General features: G+C 34.8%; 1 protein-coding gene across 2 annotated transcripts in view; it reads left to right on the top strand.

The window, feature by feature from the left end:
• DNER (delta/notch like EGF repeat containing) overlaps positions 1 to 18,193 on the top strand; it is a 101,214-nt gene that overhangs the window by 44,909 nt on the left and 38,112 nt on the right. For both annotated transcript variants that reach the window (XM_071752091.1, XM_071752092.1), the window contains exons 3-5: positions 668 to 762; positions 3,017 to 3,183; positions 15,175 to 15,320. In XM_071752091.1, the coding sequence (XP_071608192.1) occupies positions 668 to 762; positions 3,017 to 3,183; positions 15,175 to 15,320 (408 nt within the window). The remainder of the gene's footprint in view (positions 1 to 667; positions 763 to 3,016; positions 3,184 to 15,174; positions 15,321 to 18,193) is intronic.

The following is an 18,193-nucleotide window of genomic DNA, read 5'->3' as shown; positions in this document are numbered from 1 at the left end:
GGTGTCCTGTATAGTGTCTTGATCTAGTTAAATCAGTAACTGATTTCTGTGGCATCACAGATTTGGCAAATGCATCCTTTCCCTCTTAACCATGCTCATAATTTTTTTCCATCACAAAACACTTCCAAGCAACTTTTGTTTGCGAAGAATAGAAATGGGCAAAGAAGAGAGATATGATGAAGGTGATTATTATTATTATTTTTAGTAATCTGTCTTTGTGGAAATAATAGATTTCAATATAGTAGTCAGGCAGTATCTGTATTTGCTATTATAAATCAGCTGAAATTGCCTAAATTTGTAATGCAATATTTTTGGGATGTGGCAAATGTTAGAGCTTTTTTTATTATTTTAAAAGATCACCATTCATCTTTCAATGAAAGCCTATTAATTTTTTTCTAAACCTGGTAACTTTTAAAAGAAGGTGCCTTTAGAGTTCATATATAAATAAAGGATGTTTTTGTTAAAATGAAAAACCTAATAGGATGGTTATGCGGTTTTTCAGAATGTTTGTTCCTGTCATAAATGTTTTAGTTAATGATTTTGGTCCATCCTGATGATTTTTTTAAAACAACTGCTAGGCTATTAGTGCTATTTTAAAAAATTCGTTCATATTGTCTTTGGTTAGATTTTCTAGTTTAGTGTTAAATAAAACTATTTTTGTTTTCAGATAACCCCAGATGTGGCTTGTGGAAATGCCAGTTCCAATACCTCTGCTGGGGGCCGGCTTATCTCCTTTGAAGTTCCACAGAATACATCAATAAAGTAAGAATATTTGTCATATGTGATAAAATACAAAAATGCTTGGATTACAGCTTGCCCGGATATTTTAGACAACAGTTTTTCAGTTAGGCAGATTCATCAAATATCTAAAAGTATATGAAAGAACTTCAGGCCTCAGGCATCAAGCAGTGCCATGACAGATCTTTGCTCGATGTAGTTTTTCCCTACATATTTAATGTTTTAGAAGATGTAAGCATGTTAACTGTCTCTGGGCCATCAGAGGGCATTTGAAATTTGGGCAGATGTGTTGAACATGTCAACTTGAAGAAGATATAACATTTCCTTTCTCCTTCATGCAGTGAACACTTTTTTCTTCCCTTTTATCTCAAACTGTGCTATCTGATAGAATGTGATGTCATTGACTATAAAAATGCATGTATGGTATGAGTTTGTATTTGCTTTGGGTGTGTGTCATCATCAGCTGTGGAAATCTTTGTGTAGATCCATTTCTCAAATATTGGTATTTATTCCGTGTTACTCACTTTTGAAATTCATGCTATTTCAATCAAATCCTTGCTCTATTACTTTTAATTAGCAGAATCTGACTTCCTAGAAAGATCTGATTCTGTCAGCTGGGATGAGGCATTTCCGTATTGGAAACTTTATTTCGAATAGAAAACTGCCAACATAGTTCTCTGGCTCACACCTTTACTGCAATTTTAGAGATAGATTTTCCCAAAATAGCCTGCTTTTCTCATACTATCATCATATCTTTCAGAATCCCAGCTTTCAGTTAAAAAGGGCCATGCTCTCAGGAAAAAACAAACTGATGCAAGCAGACAAGCTGCAGACAGTTTGGAGCAGTGACTGTTAAACGTGGGAGCTGTCCTATTCTTCCCACGGGATTTGAATCACACTCATTCATCGGCCTTTAAGTCTAATTCAGGGAGAGATCTGCCAGTGTGCAGGCTGGAATCTGTAAGCAAATGAATGTCTTGTCTCATAATCAGGACTAAACTGTTTTTTGTAGATTCTACACTTAAGACACTTGATGAAGACACCTGATTCCAAAGGAATTTGTACAGTACACAGTCATTTTTTGTAACCTTTATACACAATATATTTTAGTAGTGTTTTGTTTTGGCAGTTTATCTGAGAAGGTTAATACAGCTTGATACCAATCTTCATTTTATGCTATTTCCTATGTTAAAAGGCCCAAGAAACATTTCTGGTTTGATGCCTGTGAAAAGAATGTAATTTCAGTTTAAGGATTTTACTTGTTCTTGCTGTTTTGATTGTCAGCTGTGACCTAAACTGTGAAACTAGATGCTCTTATGTCATCTCTGATGACCATTAGATGGTCATCTCTGGAGGTAGTGATGGGGGTTGCTCTTGAAGAGGTCCCAAAACACTGTCAAAAATTTTATTTGGAGGCCTGTTTTCAGCAGGGGAGAATTATCAGTTTTCAGCAGTCAGATTCGGTTTTGTTTGAATTTTTGGAGCATTGTTCAAACGGACCGGGCTGTTTATTCAGAGAAAACGAATGCAAATGTTTGGGAACTTGCCAGAAACATGACAAGTTTTTGTTTTTTTCTTTATGGAGGTGAGTAGGAAAAAACATATTCTGGGGGAAAGAAACACTGACATAGAGACAGTGCTTCCTTGTGGGGCACTGCCTTGTGGGGCAACTTGGTATCCACTAACTTGTAGATATTACTTTATCCAATCTGTCAATATTCAGGAAGGCACCATGGATTTGGTGACCTTGGGATCATTACATGACTCATTTGGTTTACAAGAATAAACTGTTCTGAACCTCTGATCTGGCATGTGAAACAAATGGGGATTTCTACCAGGATCCATCTCCCTGTATTGAACAAATATTGAATATTCTTCAGTAAAGAATGGGGCTGGATGTACTTCAGCTGCAAAAAATGAGGTAGATATGGAACAGAGCTACTCTTCAAAAAGGCATAAATACAAAGTCTTATTAAGGATGTTTTACTCTTCCGTAATGTTTATGTAAAACTCATCTTGGGCACTGAGATGGTGTCCTTCAAATATTATAAATGAAGACTCTGCATGATTAAATCTGCTATTAAATAGACTATTATGCAAATCTTAATATTGAAGAATTTTTTTTTATTTCTGTGGACCTTCACTGGCCTTTTCCTGATTCCGTACTTGCTACACTTAAGTTTCCTTCTTTGTTGGTAAGCCTCTGTTCTGCGGTGATGTACTTCCAAAACAACACCAATTGTCTCTCCGTAACTGTACTTATTGTTTATTTTCTCAGAATAAGGCAAGATGCTACTGCTTCTCTTATCCTACTATGGAAGGTCACAACCACTGGATTTAAACAGTGTTCACTTATTGATGGCAGAAGTGTCACTCTTCTTCAGGCCTTAGGTGGACTTGTTCTTCCTGAAGAAATGCTTGCATTAGGAAACAACTACTTTATTGGTGAGTAACATGCTGACTTTGTTTATCATCTCTAGATGACAGATGATGGTTTACCCAACATTTGGAGAAATGGAGGTAGTTCTAGTTATCTAAAGTGCCACTAAAAGGTCTAAATGTGATATTGGGACCTTGCTTTAGACATTGGTTCATTCAAAGCAGACAAGAAGCACACTAAATTCTTATACAAGTGGCATTATTCAGTTTGAAGTCTTGATGGTGATTTTTGTCTGGATGCTTTAAATGATGCAAGGTATTTTATATATTCTATTTTTATCAACTGTAAAGCCTTTGGTAAATTCTACAGTAAATAATTCTGAATGTGTGAGGTGTTTCTGTGTCAGATACTGTATCATAGGATATTTTGTGAAGAAGTTTAAGCTGGCAAACAGTAAACTTGAAATGAATTACAAATGAATTAGAAATAAAATAGAAAACATTATCTAACAGTATTAATTTGCCTTGCTTCTAGTTTTGCCTGAGTAAATATGAAAGTTTAGAAATATAGTAAATTTTAAATGTTCAAGATCTTTGAAAAAGTGTAATAAAAATAGCCTGATATGTTATTTTTAAGTGTATGGGAAATAATACTGGTTTAATGAAGTCTTTATACACAAACACAGTAGACATAATTAAACTGAGGTTTCTGGGCAAATGGTTTATTACACCAATGACATGAAACCAAAGTAATTCTTATAACAGAATTTATTGTAATCTTCTTGAAATGCTGTGTATCTTATAATGAAGGGCAAGCTGTCAAAAATTGTAACTTAGAAACTTCTCATGCTAATAAATATAAAATTAAAAACATTCTGATGCAGAAAGACTGAACCAAATTCTGTGTATCTAATACAGAGAAGAACCCCAGTGCGGTGGTATAGTGCTGTGTTTTCTCATTTTCAAGCTGTAACTTAGTGAAAATATTGCTTGAAGTGTGTTAGTAAAGTACCATCAGTAGTTGTTTCTTTTAGTGACTTTTTTTTTTCCAAATAATTTTCCAGTTCCTTTTATTTTCTTTATGGCTTGCTTCCTTCCAAGATATGTAGTTTTGGATTATTTTTCCTTTAATCTAGTTTTGCATTTCATTTGGTAGAGTTAAAACTTTCCTCATGTCTTCGTCAGGAATAAATCTTTGTGTTTGCCTTTGTGGTAGGTAACATATGATATAAAACAGGTAAAAACTTGATGAAGACTGGAAATTTTTTAACTTCTATGCACTCATGAAAGTACCTAAAGGCACAGCTTTGTGTATAAGCTCCCAAACAGAGGGCCGAGGTTGCTCTGTGAAGGCTCCATACAGAACAGACTATCAATTTTGATAATGAAATTAATATTGTCTTACGGTTTCATGGTTTGTATTGTCCCACTTGTCTCACTGTAGCTGTCTTTCTATCTCTGGGATTTTTACTTTGAATATTTACTGTGTGTGAGGTAACATGAGGTGAAGATACATTTTCCTTGATGAATGTAAAATGAGGTTTAGTTCATAAAAGTTGTACGAGTTTTCTTCCTTGTTTCATGCAGTACAGGTTTTTCGAGACCTCTTATTTTACTTCCATCTTTTCTTTTTGATACTTTCTTTGGTCTTTCTTCTTGATTTACTTATAGTGAAATTCTTTGTAGAATTTTCCAGTTGTAGTGTAATTTGATTTATGTAAAGAACATGAATCATAGGTGTGTAGTCATGGACCAGCAGGGAGACACCAATAATAGAGTGATACATCATGAATAAAAGCATCTAAGTGCTTAATAAAGATGAATGCAGCTATAGCGCATTTGAATTTTTATAAATCCTATTTATTTTAGCAAATGGATGGCTTTCCTGTAGTGCTTTTGATAGAAAATGAATGTGAAACATTCCTTCTGCATATCTTTTAGTCCTGAAACTTTGGAACTCTATGTTATGACATAATAAAATAATGGGAACTCAGCTGTCATCTGGCGTAAATTATTTTTATGGCCTTAATTTAGTTATAGCTTTTCCCAGAATAATTTCCTCTTATTAAAACACAGCAGCAGAAAAGAATAATAATAAACTAAGGAAACTGAAACATGACTTTGGCCGTTTAAAAGTGATTGTGACCCATCAACATTTTTGGTAAGAAATAGGAAATGGAGTAGCCTCTGGATTTTCTTCTCAGTTGTATGGAAATCATCTGCTCACTTTCTTACACTAAAGTGGAGGTCTTGAGTAGAAAACTTAAAAAGGAACTCGGACATTTTTTTTGAAAAATGCTGGCTTTTATCCGACTTCAACAGAAATACACCATTCTGAATAAAAATCATTAAATATTGACTTCTTTTCATTTGACCCTATGTATGGAAATGATTTCTGAATGTGATTCACCTCATTTATATATTTTTCAATAATAACTTACTTTTCAGTAAGATCAGATGAATAAAGCTTTTTCTTTTAGACAACTTTTCAGAGGTTTTAAAGGATTATTTTCTGAATTGTTGAATTCTACATTTTTTTTATCTTGTAAAAATTTTCTAATTATAACTCTAAAAGAAAAGGGGAAGATCTGAGTGGTTTGGGATTTTTTTTCATGTGTCTTTTGATTTACATCTTGAGTCACTTCTCACCGTGTGCCTCCAAATTTTTTTTTTTAGCAAGGTGTTTCAATTACCTCTTGCAAGCCTTTCTGAATAAGAGGATTATGTAAAAAATAAACCAGAGAAATATTATTTGTTTTGTGTTACCTTATGGTGAAAACCACAAAGTTATTTACACAACATTGAAAAGACTCAAAAGTTGGCAATCATGTACTAATTGCTGATCATGAGATTGAGGACACAATGTCTAGAGGTAGAAAAGAATCCTGTTGCTGAGATCTAAACCAGACCCCTTGGTCATGGTGCTGCCTCCCAAGAGAGAGAGTGCCTGCACTGGGTGAGAATGAAGGGGGTGCGGGAAGGGGAAGTGTGACACAACTAAATGAGCAATCTGTCTTCTGTAATGAGGTTTATAAAATGGCTGCTGCTTTGGCAGACAGTCTTTTGCAGAGCTGGAAAGGAATTGTGATGCTGTGATTAGACAACATGGTTATTGAATTAGAGCACTTACATCATTTGACATTGATACAGAAAAATACCAATTCTGTGGAGTGTGGTAGGTGGATATTGAGATTTGCAATAAGAGAGTTGCAAAATAGGAAGTAATTAATAATTTTTAAACAAGAGATGACAATAAAGAGGTGAATATTTAAAACATAATAATGGAAAATCTGGCTTTTACTTCAATAGAGTTATCATAGATATAGTTTCAATAGAGTCATAATATTTATCTCAATGTTTTTTTACGTTAATGAGGGACTCTTGCATAAACTATTTATCATATTAATAAAATATCTCACCAGTATTTGTTTTAATTCAGGATATTCATGTCTTTGTGCAATCAATAACGGAACTAGAATATTTGAAAATAGCAACTGCAAAACTATACCTTGGTACAGTCACCCACCTATTCTTCATTGTGATATATCTTGAAAGTTTGAAATACAATGAAAAATATTTTACAAGTCTGAAAACATGAGATAAGAGTACAACAATGCACTGCTGGTTTGTGCATGAATGTTAATAGGTTACAGCTACGACTCTATGGTGGGTTGAAAGTGCTTGTTACTTATTTGAGGAATCTGATCCCTGCAAAATGCTGCACTTCTTTTTTTCAGCGAATCATGCACTAGATTTGGGAACATGCACAAGAACATGTGTATCTGTTTCTATATCTGTTTATTGCAAGTGTGTAAGGTTTAATAAACTGGTTAAAGAATGCTCTCTTGAGATAATGCATTAGCATTTTCCTTCAGAAAATAAATTAGGCCTTTCTGAAGGACTTTGAAGGACATTTCCATCTAACACAGCAACTCCCCAAAATTTTCAGTGATTCACAGCATGCATCTTTTTTATTCAAACATGCAATCACACTCTGATCAAAAACTGGAACAGTTATTCTGAAAACACAGCCTGCTATAGAACTAGTGACAAAAACAAAACCAACACAAAATAGAACCATTAAAAATCTCTTTATGTACTCACATTTAGAAGTTTTATTGTCGCTTTATGCCATCTGTTTCTTCAGGAGTCAGTTAATTTACCTCAGCACTAATATAATATACCTATTTACTAAGGCGACAATTCTGTCCATACTTTGTGACTCAAAAGATGCCCCTGTGGATGTCAGACTTGCAGTCAGAGGTGATTTCATGGTTTCCAGTCTACTTGGTAAACAGTATGAGTATGCCTGTCCTGGTGTACAGCTAGCAAACTTAATAGTCCAATTTTGCTAGTAACCATAGCCATCATATTACTATTTTTTTTTTGATGAATTTGTAAATTGGATAATAAAATTTTATACTGTGTGATTATTCCTTCAGATTTGAGAAATGTTTGTTTTGAGGTTTTGGGCATAACACAGAGCATGAAGTTGGCAGTGCTGACTGCATGCAACCTATTTCTCTCCTTTATCAACAATATAAAAAAAATGCAATTATGTTTTCAGGTCTTTCTCATGGCTATTAGGATATTAACTCTGTTAACAGAACCTGCTTCTCATCACCTTCCATGGTAAAATAGTGAAAAAATTGCTTTTATGCCTACTGCTGAAGCTGTGATGATGGGAACTCTTTCAGAAAAACATTAAAACAGGCATTCGGGCTTTAGTATTTTGCTTCCATTTCCCCACAGGTAATATGATAAAAGCTTTTGTATCTATATGTGTATATGTGGAAAATACTGATGCTATTCAAATGCCAGCACCTTTAGGACAGCTTGCTTGAATCCCACAAAATTTCGTTTTGCTTAAAAAGGAAAACTAATGCTTGGTTCCTCAAAAAATAGAGATCTGATGCATTCTAAAAAGCATGTGAGCCCTATGTATATGTGTACAGAAGGGATAATATTTTCCTATCCAAAATGCTCTGCTGGCTTTTCTAATGTAACGAAGTACTGATAATCTCTCTCCTGAGCAGTTACTTCCTCCCTTGATGCTCTTTGGGCTATTTAATGGGTATTCTTCCAGCATCTCATCACACATTAACAAGTGGTCACTTCTACTATGACCACAGGTACATTGAAAATGAAACTTAGTCTAAAAAATACTGCATTAAAAAGAAATATTCTAGAGAGATGTTTTGTAACAAATTCTAACTCTCTAGGAAGTTGCAACTTTTTTTTATAACCACGTCATCACGTTAATCTAGCTTTAAAAAGTTGCTATGTGCCAGCTGAGCATCTCCATGAGCTCCCAGCCCGTGGCATGTGTGCAGTCATTCGGCTGAACCCTCCTTCATTCTGAGCTGGATTAAACCCCATGGCCTCACACGTGCCCCAGGTGGAGCATTTGCACGGTTCTGCTGCTCAGGCTACATGCAGCACTGTGTGTGCAGGACTGGTTGTTCAAAGCAGCCTTCCTGGAGGGAGAATTTAGTGACTACTGCTCCAGTTAATGGGGTTTTCATTTTTATGTGTGCAGTTGGCCTGGAAAGGCCCTGTTGTAGGCAACATTGAGTCCTGTGCTTAGCTGAAAAGATGTCCCTGAGGTTTTGGGCTTGAGAGCTAACCTTGCAGAAAATGGCCATTTGGTAAACAATAGCAGCAGCAGAAGGATGAACAGTGTAAAAATTTCAATAAAGTGTTGATTTCAATGACTTTTTTTTAAAAGAGGGCCTTAGGAGGCAAAATGTTAAGTGTTCAGCTCAAATTGAAACCATTACGAAGAATGTTGTTGGGGTATATAGGAAAGGGTATGATAAAAATAAATTTACTGCTGTACGATGATCAAGTTACTTGTACCTCGTTTCATATATGAGTAAAGATTGGACTATTTTCATCTTTAATATATTAAAGAGAGCATCTTTAAAAATGTATTTTTTAACTCTTTAGAGTTGTCTTTAATAAGTAAATTATTAAGAAATAATAGTTATGCACTACTACTTCCAGCAAGTAACAGTAGGAAATTATTTTCCTAGTTTATATTCGGAGGTTCATCCGTTCAAATTTTTAATTCTTGGTGAAATACCTATTGTTTCTTTTTAAGATTTCTGTTTCAAACAGTATGGCTTTTGTGACCAATTCACAGTCAAAATACTTTCAGTTGATCACATGGTTTTTTGCACTGCGACATCTTGGGCAAATTGCTTAACCTTATCTGTAAAATAAGGCTACCAACACATAATTTAAAGGAAAATGTGAGGCCCATTTCAATAACGCTGCAAAAGTGCTTTGAGATCTTCAGCTAGTAGTGTAACATACTGTAAAGTGTATTTCAAAAGAATGGTAGCCACTCATAAGTCTTAAAGTTGTAGCAGTCACTGTAGATAAATCTGATCTAACTGCCATCCTATGTTCTGCAGCTCCCCTTCCTGCAGTCCCAGCTCTGTCATTTGTATTCCACCACACTTTACTGCTCTTGTGAGGTGTAGCATCAGAGATTCTGGTGGGCTATATTTGTGCCCAAAATAGATCACTTCCAGCTGGGCAGCTTGAAGATGTTGATAACATAATGAGAATACAGTGATACAGAAAATCTATTGGAATCTTTTGGATTAGTGAAGTCAGCTGGTTTTTCAGTTCGCGAATAAATTTTAACTGTCAGTCCTGCAAAACTGAGCTCCAGCTTGAAAGCCAAGCTGTGTGCTTTTTCTCTCCAAAGTTTTAGTAATAATCTTCTGGCACCCAAATTTTGCTTTGTGTCTCACCTGTGTAACTCTGGCACTGTCAGCCTGCCTGTGATAGCATTGCAAAAATGTTACTGAGAATATAACTTGGCCAGCAGTACATTTATCTGTTTCACTCTAATGGTGGTTATGTCTGAGAAGAAAGTTATACATTTGATTTTCAGAGCCCAGGATGAGTTTTCAGTGTTGTCAGTGAGGGAAGAAAGCATATTTGTTTTTAAACTGAATATGATATCTATTTGGAGAAGGAAAAAAAAAAGAAGTTTTACAGTCACTTCTCTACAACAACAATTTTTATTTTTTTTTTTTAAATTACTGTTTTATCTCAGTTGTTGAAAAATAATGTACTGGGAACAGTTCTTCAACTGATTCTCACTAAAATCTATATATACTTTCAAAAGCAGTATCTGACCAAAGCTTCTGTGACAAAGCCCAGTAAGCATTTTAATCTATATAGAATTTGGGAGAGTTGTGCTACTTATAAATAGTGCTATATGTGGGCAAAATAGCAGTTTTGTTATTGCAGCTGTATTTTTGTATCCTCAGATGCCATGCTGCCTAGCAGTATCATCAGATAATCATCTCAAATATTCTTTCTTTCTTTAAGTATCCTGTGGTAATGCTGGCACAGAACTACTGCATCAAGATTGTGAGTGTCATTTACTACCTGTTTTTAATTTCTTGTTTTCTGCTCATGTATGATAACCATCCCAAGGCAAACTAGGAAAGGATTCCTGACCCATCTTTTTCAAATTCTTTAGAACAGTAATAGTTTTGATAGGCCTTAATGACCCATACCATTAGGGTCATAGAAAAGGTGATAAACTATTGTCTATTTGTAAATCCTCTCCTATTTCAACATATAAAGGTAAATTTGCACAGTCAGGTGCATCATCAAATATTTTGCGTTTCTTCAATTTTTAGGTCTTTAAAATGAGTTGAACATAACACCCATGAGTGAATAGAAGAATTTAGCTTTCTTAGATTTTATAACCGAGTAATCACTATTTCAGAGTGTGATACACTGTGCCATAAGAGTTAAATTGGTTTGTGTAGTTAAATTTAACTTACTACTTTTTGTTTAGATCAAAGAAGGTACTTATGCATAGTGATGATTAGATTAGTATAGACCCCTGTGATGGTCTTCATAGTCTTGAATGTTATGTATACCATATAGCACAAGGATAGGATGAGTGCTTTCAACATGAAATAGTCTTTGGATAAAATTTGGATGTAAACAGTTTTAGGAGAGTTCGGGTCTCCCTTCATCGTTTTTCTGGTGAGTACTGTAGCAAAATGTAGTTATTTTCTTCTTTTCCTAGCTTCCTTTCTTTAAGATATTCTTCTGTCTGCAAAGTTCAATGGCAACAAAAGAAAAGGTTGAACATGCTGACCACTTCGGTTTAGCTTGCTGGATTCTGTTTTCTCCTGTTATACGACAGATGTGGTCAAACAGAAAATTTCTCTTGGATTGTTTTCTGTAACTTTCCACTACCTGTGAATGAACTAGCAGACATACTTACATTATGTCTATCAGGCCACTAAGGCTTATAAGCTATGGGTTAAGATGTTCTTATAGCAACATTGTTTCTGGAAACTGAAATCAGGTCTGGTAGTACTATAGCTTCACTATGTTACTACATGACATGAACTCACCCAGTGCCCCTCCTTTGCTCCCTGATGACTGCTTTTTACCCTTTTTATTGCATTTTCCAAATAATGAACTAACTGTACAGTGGGAGTGGAGTGGAGAAATGACATTGTCTTATTTGCCCATTACACTTACTAATGCCCTTACTGCCAGGGTTTTGTACTGTGCAGGGAAGTTATAGGCACTTAGTGTCTTTGAGAACTCTGCTGTTTTGCAAAATGCTGAGGCTGACTACTGACCCCGAAAGTTTTTGGAGTGGGAAAGTGTTAAGAGAGAAAAAGAGAACAGATAGAAACTGATAGACATCCCACTGCTGTCTCATTTCCTTGAGAAACTAGGCTAAAAATAAGTTGAAAACCTGGGGATTGATGCTTCATTGTGAGTGCCCAAACCCCTTGGCAGTTGCTCTCTCTCATCTAAGAAACCTTCAGACAGACTCAAAGACCTATACTTTTGTGAAACAAAACTTTAATGCAGGGAACTATTATTGTATTTGTACTGTGAAATGACAATCTTGTTTCAGCCATAGAGGAATATACATTAATATTGGAACAGAGAGAAAAACATTTGAGACATTTGCAATAGGGGACTGTTTGTGGGTGTAATAACACTGAGTGCATATCAAGAGTTAAGATTTGTAGGTGAGTCTTTTATCTTCCATTAGTGTTACATTCAATGGGATAACAATCTGAGTTGGTGGCCTATGAGCTTCAGTCTTCTTTATTTTGACAGTTCACAATGGACCAGCTTGCTGACCTCAGTCTTCCATGCAAAGAAGGAAGATATTGCTCAGAAACAGGACTTAGGAAGGAAGCAAATCTGTGTAGTCTAGAAAATCCACAATCAATTAATGTATGAGTAGAGGAAATATGAAAGGTGTGATATGACCTTGCTGACAGCATCTGGACTTGATGACTACTCCCATCTTTTATTTTGGCTTTATTCCTTATTTTTTGTTCTAAACTTTTTCGATGAGAGAGAAACAGAGGTATAAATGCTCTGCGCTCCCAGGCGTAAGTAGATGAAGCTGCCAGGATGGAATGAGCTGTAGTGTATTTTACCATGCCAAGGAAATCATGCAGGAGTTTCTCAGACTATCAACTATGTGTGCACAAAGCTTAAAAATGCTTCCTCTCCATCTAAATGACTACTCACATCATACGATGATTTGTTAGATTTTTACAATTTTTTCCATGGTATTACTGTAAGTAGCTCAGCCCTGAATTCTTCAACTTAATATGGGTTGTTGTCATTGTGTTTTAACTAGTTTTAGAGCACCAGTGAGGTTAAGCCAAACAAAATTGCCTTTTGCAATAACCAGCTGAAATGTTTTTCTCCAGATCCTAGATGGTGGGAGCTGTAAACATGTTTCTGAAATTATTCTTCTGTTGGGAATGTAAAAATAGTTTAAAACTCACTGTAGTTCTGTTGCTGTTACAGGAATTGGGGAAGAAATTAATTGCTGTGTTATGACCTGAGTTGAACAGGGAGTCATATTTAGATATTGAACAAATTTCTTCTAGCCTTAAAACCTAGAGATCATAGAAAGTTGTATAAACTTTATATAGAGTGAAAATAAATAGCTGTAAATAGCTATGTTTTTATTTTCTTAGTCTTTGGTAAGTAGGTGAGATAATTAGAAATTACAGGAAAAATATGTGGCATTCCAGTGAGGAAAAAAGATTTTTTACAGTGGTTTGCCTAAGGGCTTTTGATACCAAAATAGTAACAAGATTCAAAGAACAAAGAAGGTTGATTTAATATCCCTATAGGGAACTGTCCTGAAGAATATGTAACAATCTGCTTCAGACAAGCAAATGTGAACCCAAAGACATTTCCTAAATACCACATTCTTCCAAGCACTCACGTATAATTGCATGACTGCCACTGACAATTGCATTCAATTGTTAAAGGAAATAATTCTGGCTTCATCACTGAACAGATGGGTAAAAATGGAATGTATGTTAAGGCCAGAATAAATTGGCTTGCTTTAAAGAGGTCAGCAGATTACAATAATCTTCTCTAGCCAAAACAGACCATTAGACATTTGGAGCTATACCCAAAACATTTTTTTATCTGATCTTTTAGAATATTCAGCTAACTTGCAGATGCTATGCTCACGCTGATGACATCTATGTTAAACATGAGATTTTCCTGCTTGGGAGCTATAGTTTAGGGATTTTTGTTTCTAGCTTAGACAGCTATTATTAAAAGGATGTAGTATTTTAGAAAATGAAATCTAAAACTAAAGAAAGATTTTCTGTGGAATGTGTAGTTTCGTGTGCTGAAAGTAATGTTTAGCAGCTGTTCTGGAAAAAGAATTCTATCTGACATTCAGAGTGTTTCCTGAAACTATGGTGTATTGTTATTGATTATAAATACTATCTTTTTAATTAAAAATGTACTAATCTTTTAATTCTTGACTGAATTTTGTGCTATTTCCGGTCTGTAATACAAGAAGCTGGACAACGTCTATGAAGTTCCTTTGAGGTTTAGGCTGTAAATGGATTCTAGAATTAAAAGTGAAAAGCATTCTATGTCGAACACTTCCTGTGACTGTTTACTGTAATTATTTTTTTAAATTAAGGATATTTAGATTAAAAAAAAAAGCATCTGTTTTTACTTGAATTGTGTCCCTATTAATATCTTAAGAAAAGTATAATCCTGCAATGCTTCTGTGTCTGTAGCTTTCCATACTGATACCACATAGTCTTAGGCCCTTAGAAGTCTACCTGCATTAAGGATGGTGAAGGAAAATTTAAGTCTGATGATAATTGGAAGGATCTTTAGAGAGTTTGTACATATATTCTGCATACAGCAGACACATTACTAAACCCACACTTTCGTGTCACATTTATTCTATCAGAAATTCCCAGTACCAAACAATCGATGCCTCGCAAGGAAGGGCTGTAACCTAGAAGTTACGGCTGTGCTGGAACAATGCAGCAACAAGTGAAGTATAGGAGCTGGGTATATGGGTTTTGACGTGTACTCTGACTTCATTTTCTATGTCATGGGCTGTGTATGTCTGTGTATGTACCTCTTCTTATCTTCTCTGTTGTCCTTTATTTTATTTTCCAGATACATCTGTTTGAAATATGGGTGATAGGGATGTTGTTATTCTCCAGTGTATTTTAATAGCTTGCAACCAGTTGGTGGGGTTTTTTTTTGTTTTGTTTTCTTTTTGTTTGTTTTGGTTTTTTTAATTCCATGTAATTACAGGTCCTAACCAGAGAGACTCATATATTTTCTTCCTTGTTCTCCTTTCATATTTTGTTCATCTGTACCTGGTGTATCACCTCGTGAAGTGATAAGATCAGGCATTCAATAATAATTTTATTGCAAATATACAAAGAGATGCTGTCAAGCTGTGTATGTATGTTCTCAAAAACTTCATAAAAAGTACAGCCAAAAGGATTGTCCATCTGTTACCATTGTAATGCAGTTTATGATCTTTATGCTATTTAGCTCTGAAGAAACTTTAAGAAATTAATTTACACATTTTTCTCTGCCAATTTTGATATTATTTGCCATTTAAAAATGTGAAGATAATAATAGTAATAATAGTACTACTAATAAAATCTTGTTTATAATAAATATTCACATTGTAACAATTTTTTTTTTTTTTTTTTTTTTTTTTTTTTTTTTTTTTTTTTTTTTAAGGATTTTTGAATGATTCAGTTACTAAATGTATTGTGGCTCTACGCTTGACTGTGATAGTGAAAGTCAGCACCTGCATGCCTGTGGGAAGCCACTCAGATAACTTCCAGTGTTCAGGAAAAGGAAAATGTATCACCAGACCAGATGAGGTAAGGTGAACTTACCAAGATATGCATGGAGTGTGAAAATTCAACGATAATATAAATGCAATTGTACTTGGTCCTTGTGAGTGACAGCACCTTGCTGTCAGTATATGAGAATATCTCTAAATGAGATGAGGAGCATGTGATGGGCATGTGGGATCCACAATCTCCATACCAGTGAGTTCCAGTTTGTAGTCTTTAACCTTCTTTTGGTTTTGGGTTAGATTTATTCTAGTACTTACCTCTCCATGTCTCAGTAATTCCTCTCAGAAATCGCTGATCAGAATAATAGAATTATTTGAGCATAATTTTGAGAAGAAACAGAATAAATTGGCAAAGTTTTCAAGTTTCCCTGTATGGCTTTCTCCTTTACATAATGCTACACTGAGAGATTAAAATAGCAAAAGGAATTCCACTGGCCACTATGCATTTTTTGTGACATCTAGTAACAGGAGAAAATAAAAACCAAATCTGTCAAAATTGCAATCTGTATACTGTTTTTACAAAGCCAGGATGGCCTTCTGTGAATAAGAAGGTACAGAATATTCTCTGTTGATTTTATTTCACCGATTAAAAGACTTTATTAGTATTCCTTTGAGACATAAAAGCAATAGTAACTGTTGGGTAAATATTAGCAGCTGTGAGCCTGCTGTGAGCACAAAAAAATTTGGCATATTTAGGGAATTTACTGTTAGTTCATCTGCTACCGCTTTCTGATTTACATTCTCAATAAGCATGCTTGGATAGAAAATGACATTTTGAATTTTAACAACAATAATTATTTTGCTCGAGTAATCTATACATGCATGGCAGTGCTAACATCTGGAATAATTAATATCTGTTTTATTTCTCAAAAATGAAATTTTAAAATGCTTGAGGTCATGTTTGAACACAATTATTAGAAGATGCCCTTATAAGTAAGTGCTACCCTACCACACCAGCTGTCCTGAATCCAAATAAATTATTAATTCAGATAACACTGTCCTATTTCATAGTCCAGTTTAGTTTTTCTGCTCTGCTATATCTAACATTTTTTCATAAATTCAACATTTTGAATTTAATTTATGTAAATAATATGTTTGACTTTACTGTATCTAACAGCATCTCAAAATGGTGTCCTTTTCAGTTTTTTGTCGAGAGTTACAGGCTTTGAGAAGAGTCCTATTTGCTATTTTCATATAGTTTGTTTTTATGACAATTTCTTTTATTGCATGTCATCTGTCACAAAAAAAAAAAAAAAAAAAAAAAAAAAGAAAAAATTACTTGTTGTGTCTATGCAGAAGTTTTAATGCTTTTCTGTGTTAAGGAAAATGCATATATGACCTTTAATAATTGTCCATGCCTTATAAACCTTTTAAAATAATTTATAAACAGGAAGTAAAACATAATCTTGTAAAGAACTGGCTTAATAGCAAGAAGGCAGAGCTATTCTGACAATCAAAAGAAGAGAATTCAGGATCTGTGCACCTCCGCCTGTAATCTCGACAGTGAAAGCTTTATATGTTAAAGGTAGTGATAGTGATTACTTCTTCTATGCATATCTAGTGTTTTGCTTTCCCTTGAAAATGGATAGGAAAAGTTTAGAATTAGTCATGTCTTTCCACCTCTTCAATATCTGAACTGGAGTTGTAACAGGAAAATTTATTAAGGTAGTGTTTTGGATGCAATATGCACTAGGCTGTAGTTGATGACATCCCTGTGGCTGAAGCTGTGAGACATGTTAAAGTCCATTTCAGAAGAAGCAGCTGTCAGTTCAAGGCAGTCAGAGAAGTGGAATTAGCAGGATTCTCAATATGGCTTATCTTCAAATAAAATTTTAACTTCAGAAATGTTATTGCTTTTTATTTTCACTGTCACAAAGTGCTCATGAGTTTCCTAGAACTTCAACAGATGAGGAATGTCACCAGCAATCATCTCCAGTGCTATCAAACAAACCTATGCTGGATAGCATGATGCACCACTCACTAAAGCCTCAGATACAGTGTTTCCAAATGTAGCTAATTTATGTCCAGCTTCCTACTCCAGGGAGGATAAAAATGTCATGTTGTCTGTTCATCCACAGTTTTTTTTAAAATCTGTCAGTTTTCCGTGCTCTTTTAGCCTCTTAGTTGCGTAATAGAACGTCAACAAAGAAACTGATTCAGATCGAGCAGCACAGGTAAAAAATAGAAGGTGCACATTTCATTAATTAGGATATTTTTACCATTGTTTATTTTAGCTTAGGTGCCCTAAGATGTCTTGGTGATTTCCGTAAGGATGGAGCACTTTTTTTTTTTTTTTTTTTTTTTTTTTCCTAGAACCAAAACTTGAATTTTTTTTAGGTTTAGAATGCCCTTTGTGATTTACTGTTTGTTTTAATCTCTAATTTGTTCTGTTTCGCACAATCTAGTCTTGCAGGGTGCAAAGCAAATCCTTAGAAGAATGCATAAAAGCCCTAATACTGTGAATAAGCCAAGAGCTCTGCTGGCTGTAGTCATTGCTTTCAGTGCCAAGAAGATTAACAGTTGTCTTTGTGGCTTCATAGTTTTATTCCAAATCTAGTTTAATATAAAAGAATGTAGTAAGACATCTGCTTAATGGGAAAGTTAAATGTAATTAACAATCTGCAGTGATGCAAGTGCAGTGGCATACTGTTATCTGTGGAGTGCATAAAGCTATAAACAAATGAATTAATTCTGGTCTAACCTGGAAGTCTTGCCCAATTTTTTACTCATTCCTTACTGATACAGAGCTTGGCTTCTATTCAGCCAGATGCTTTTTATAGAGTGTGGATATGAAATGGAAAGCTTTAGTGGCAGAGTTTCTTTTTCAATTATTGTTGCTTTCAAAAGGAACATAAAATTCACCACTTTGAAGAAAGTTGTGTGCAGTGAAGTGAT

This window comes from Heliangelus exortis, chromosome 9 (assembly GCF_036169615.1).
Source record: "Heliangelus exortis chromosome 9, bHelExo1.hap1, whole genome shotgun sequence".
Classification (NCBI taxonomy): Eukaryota; Metazoa; Chordata; class Aves; order Apodiformes; family Trochilidae; genus Heliangelus; species Heliangelus exortis.
Note: the sequence above shows the minus strand (reverse complement) of the source record. Positions and strands in the feature narration are given on the sequence as shown.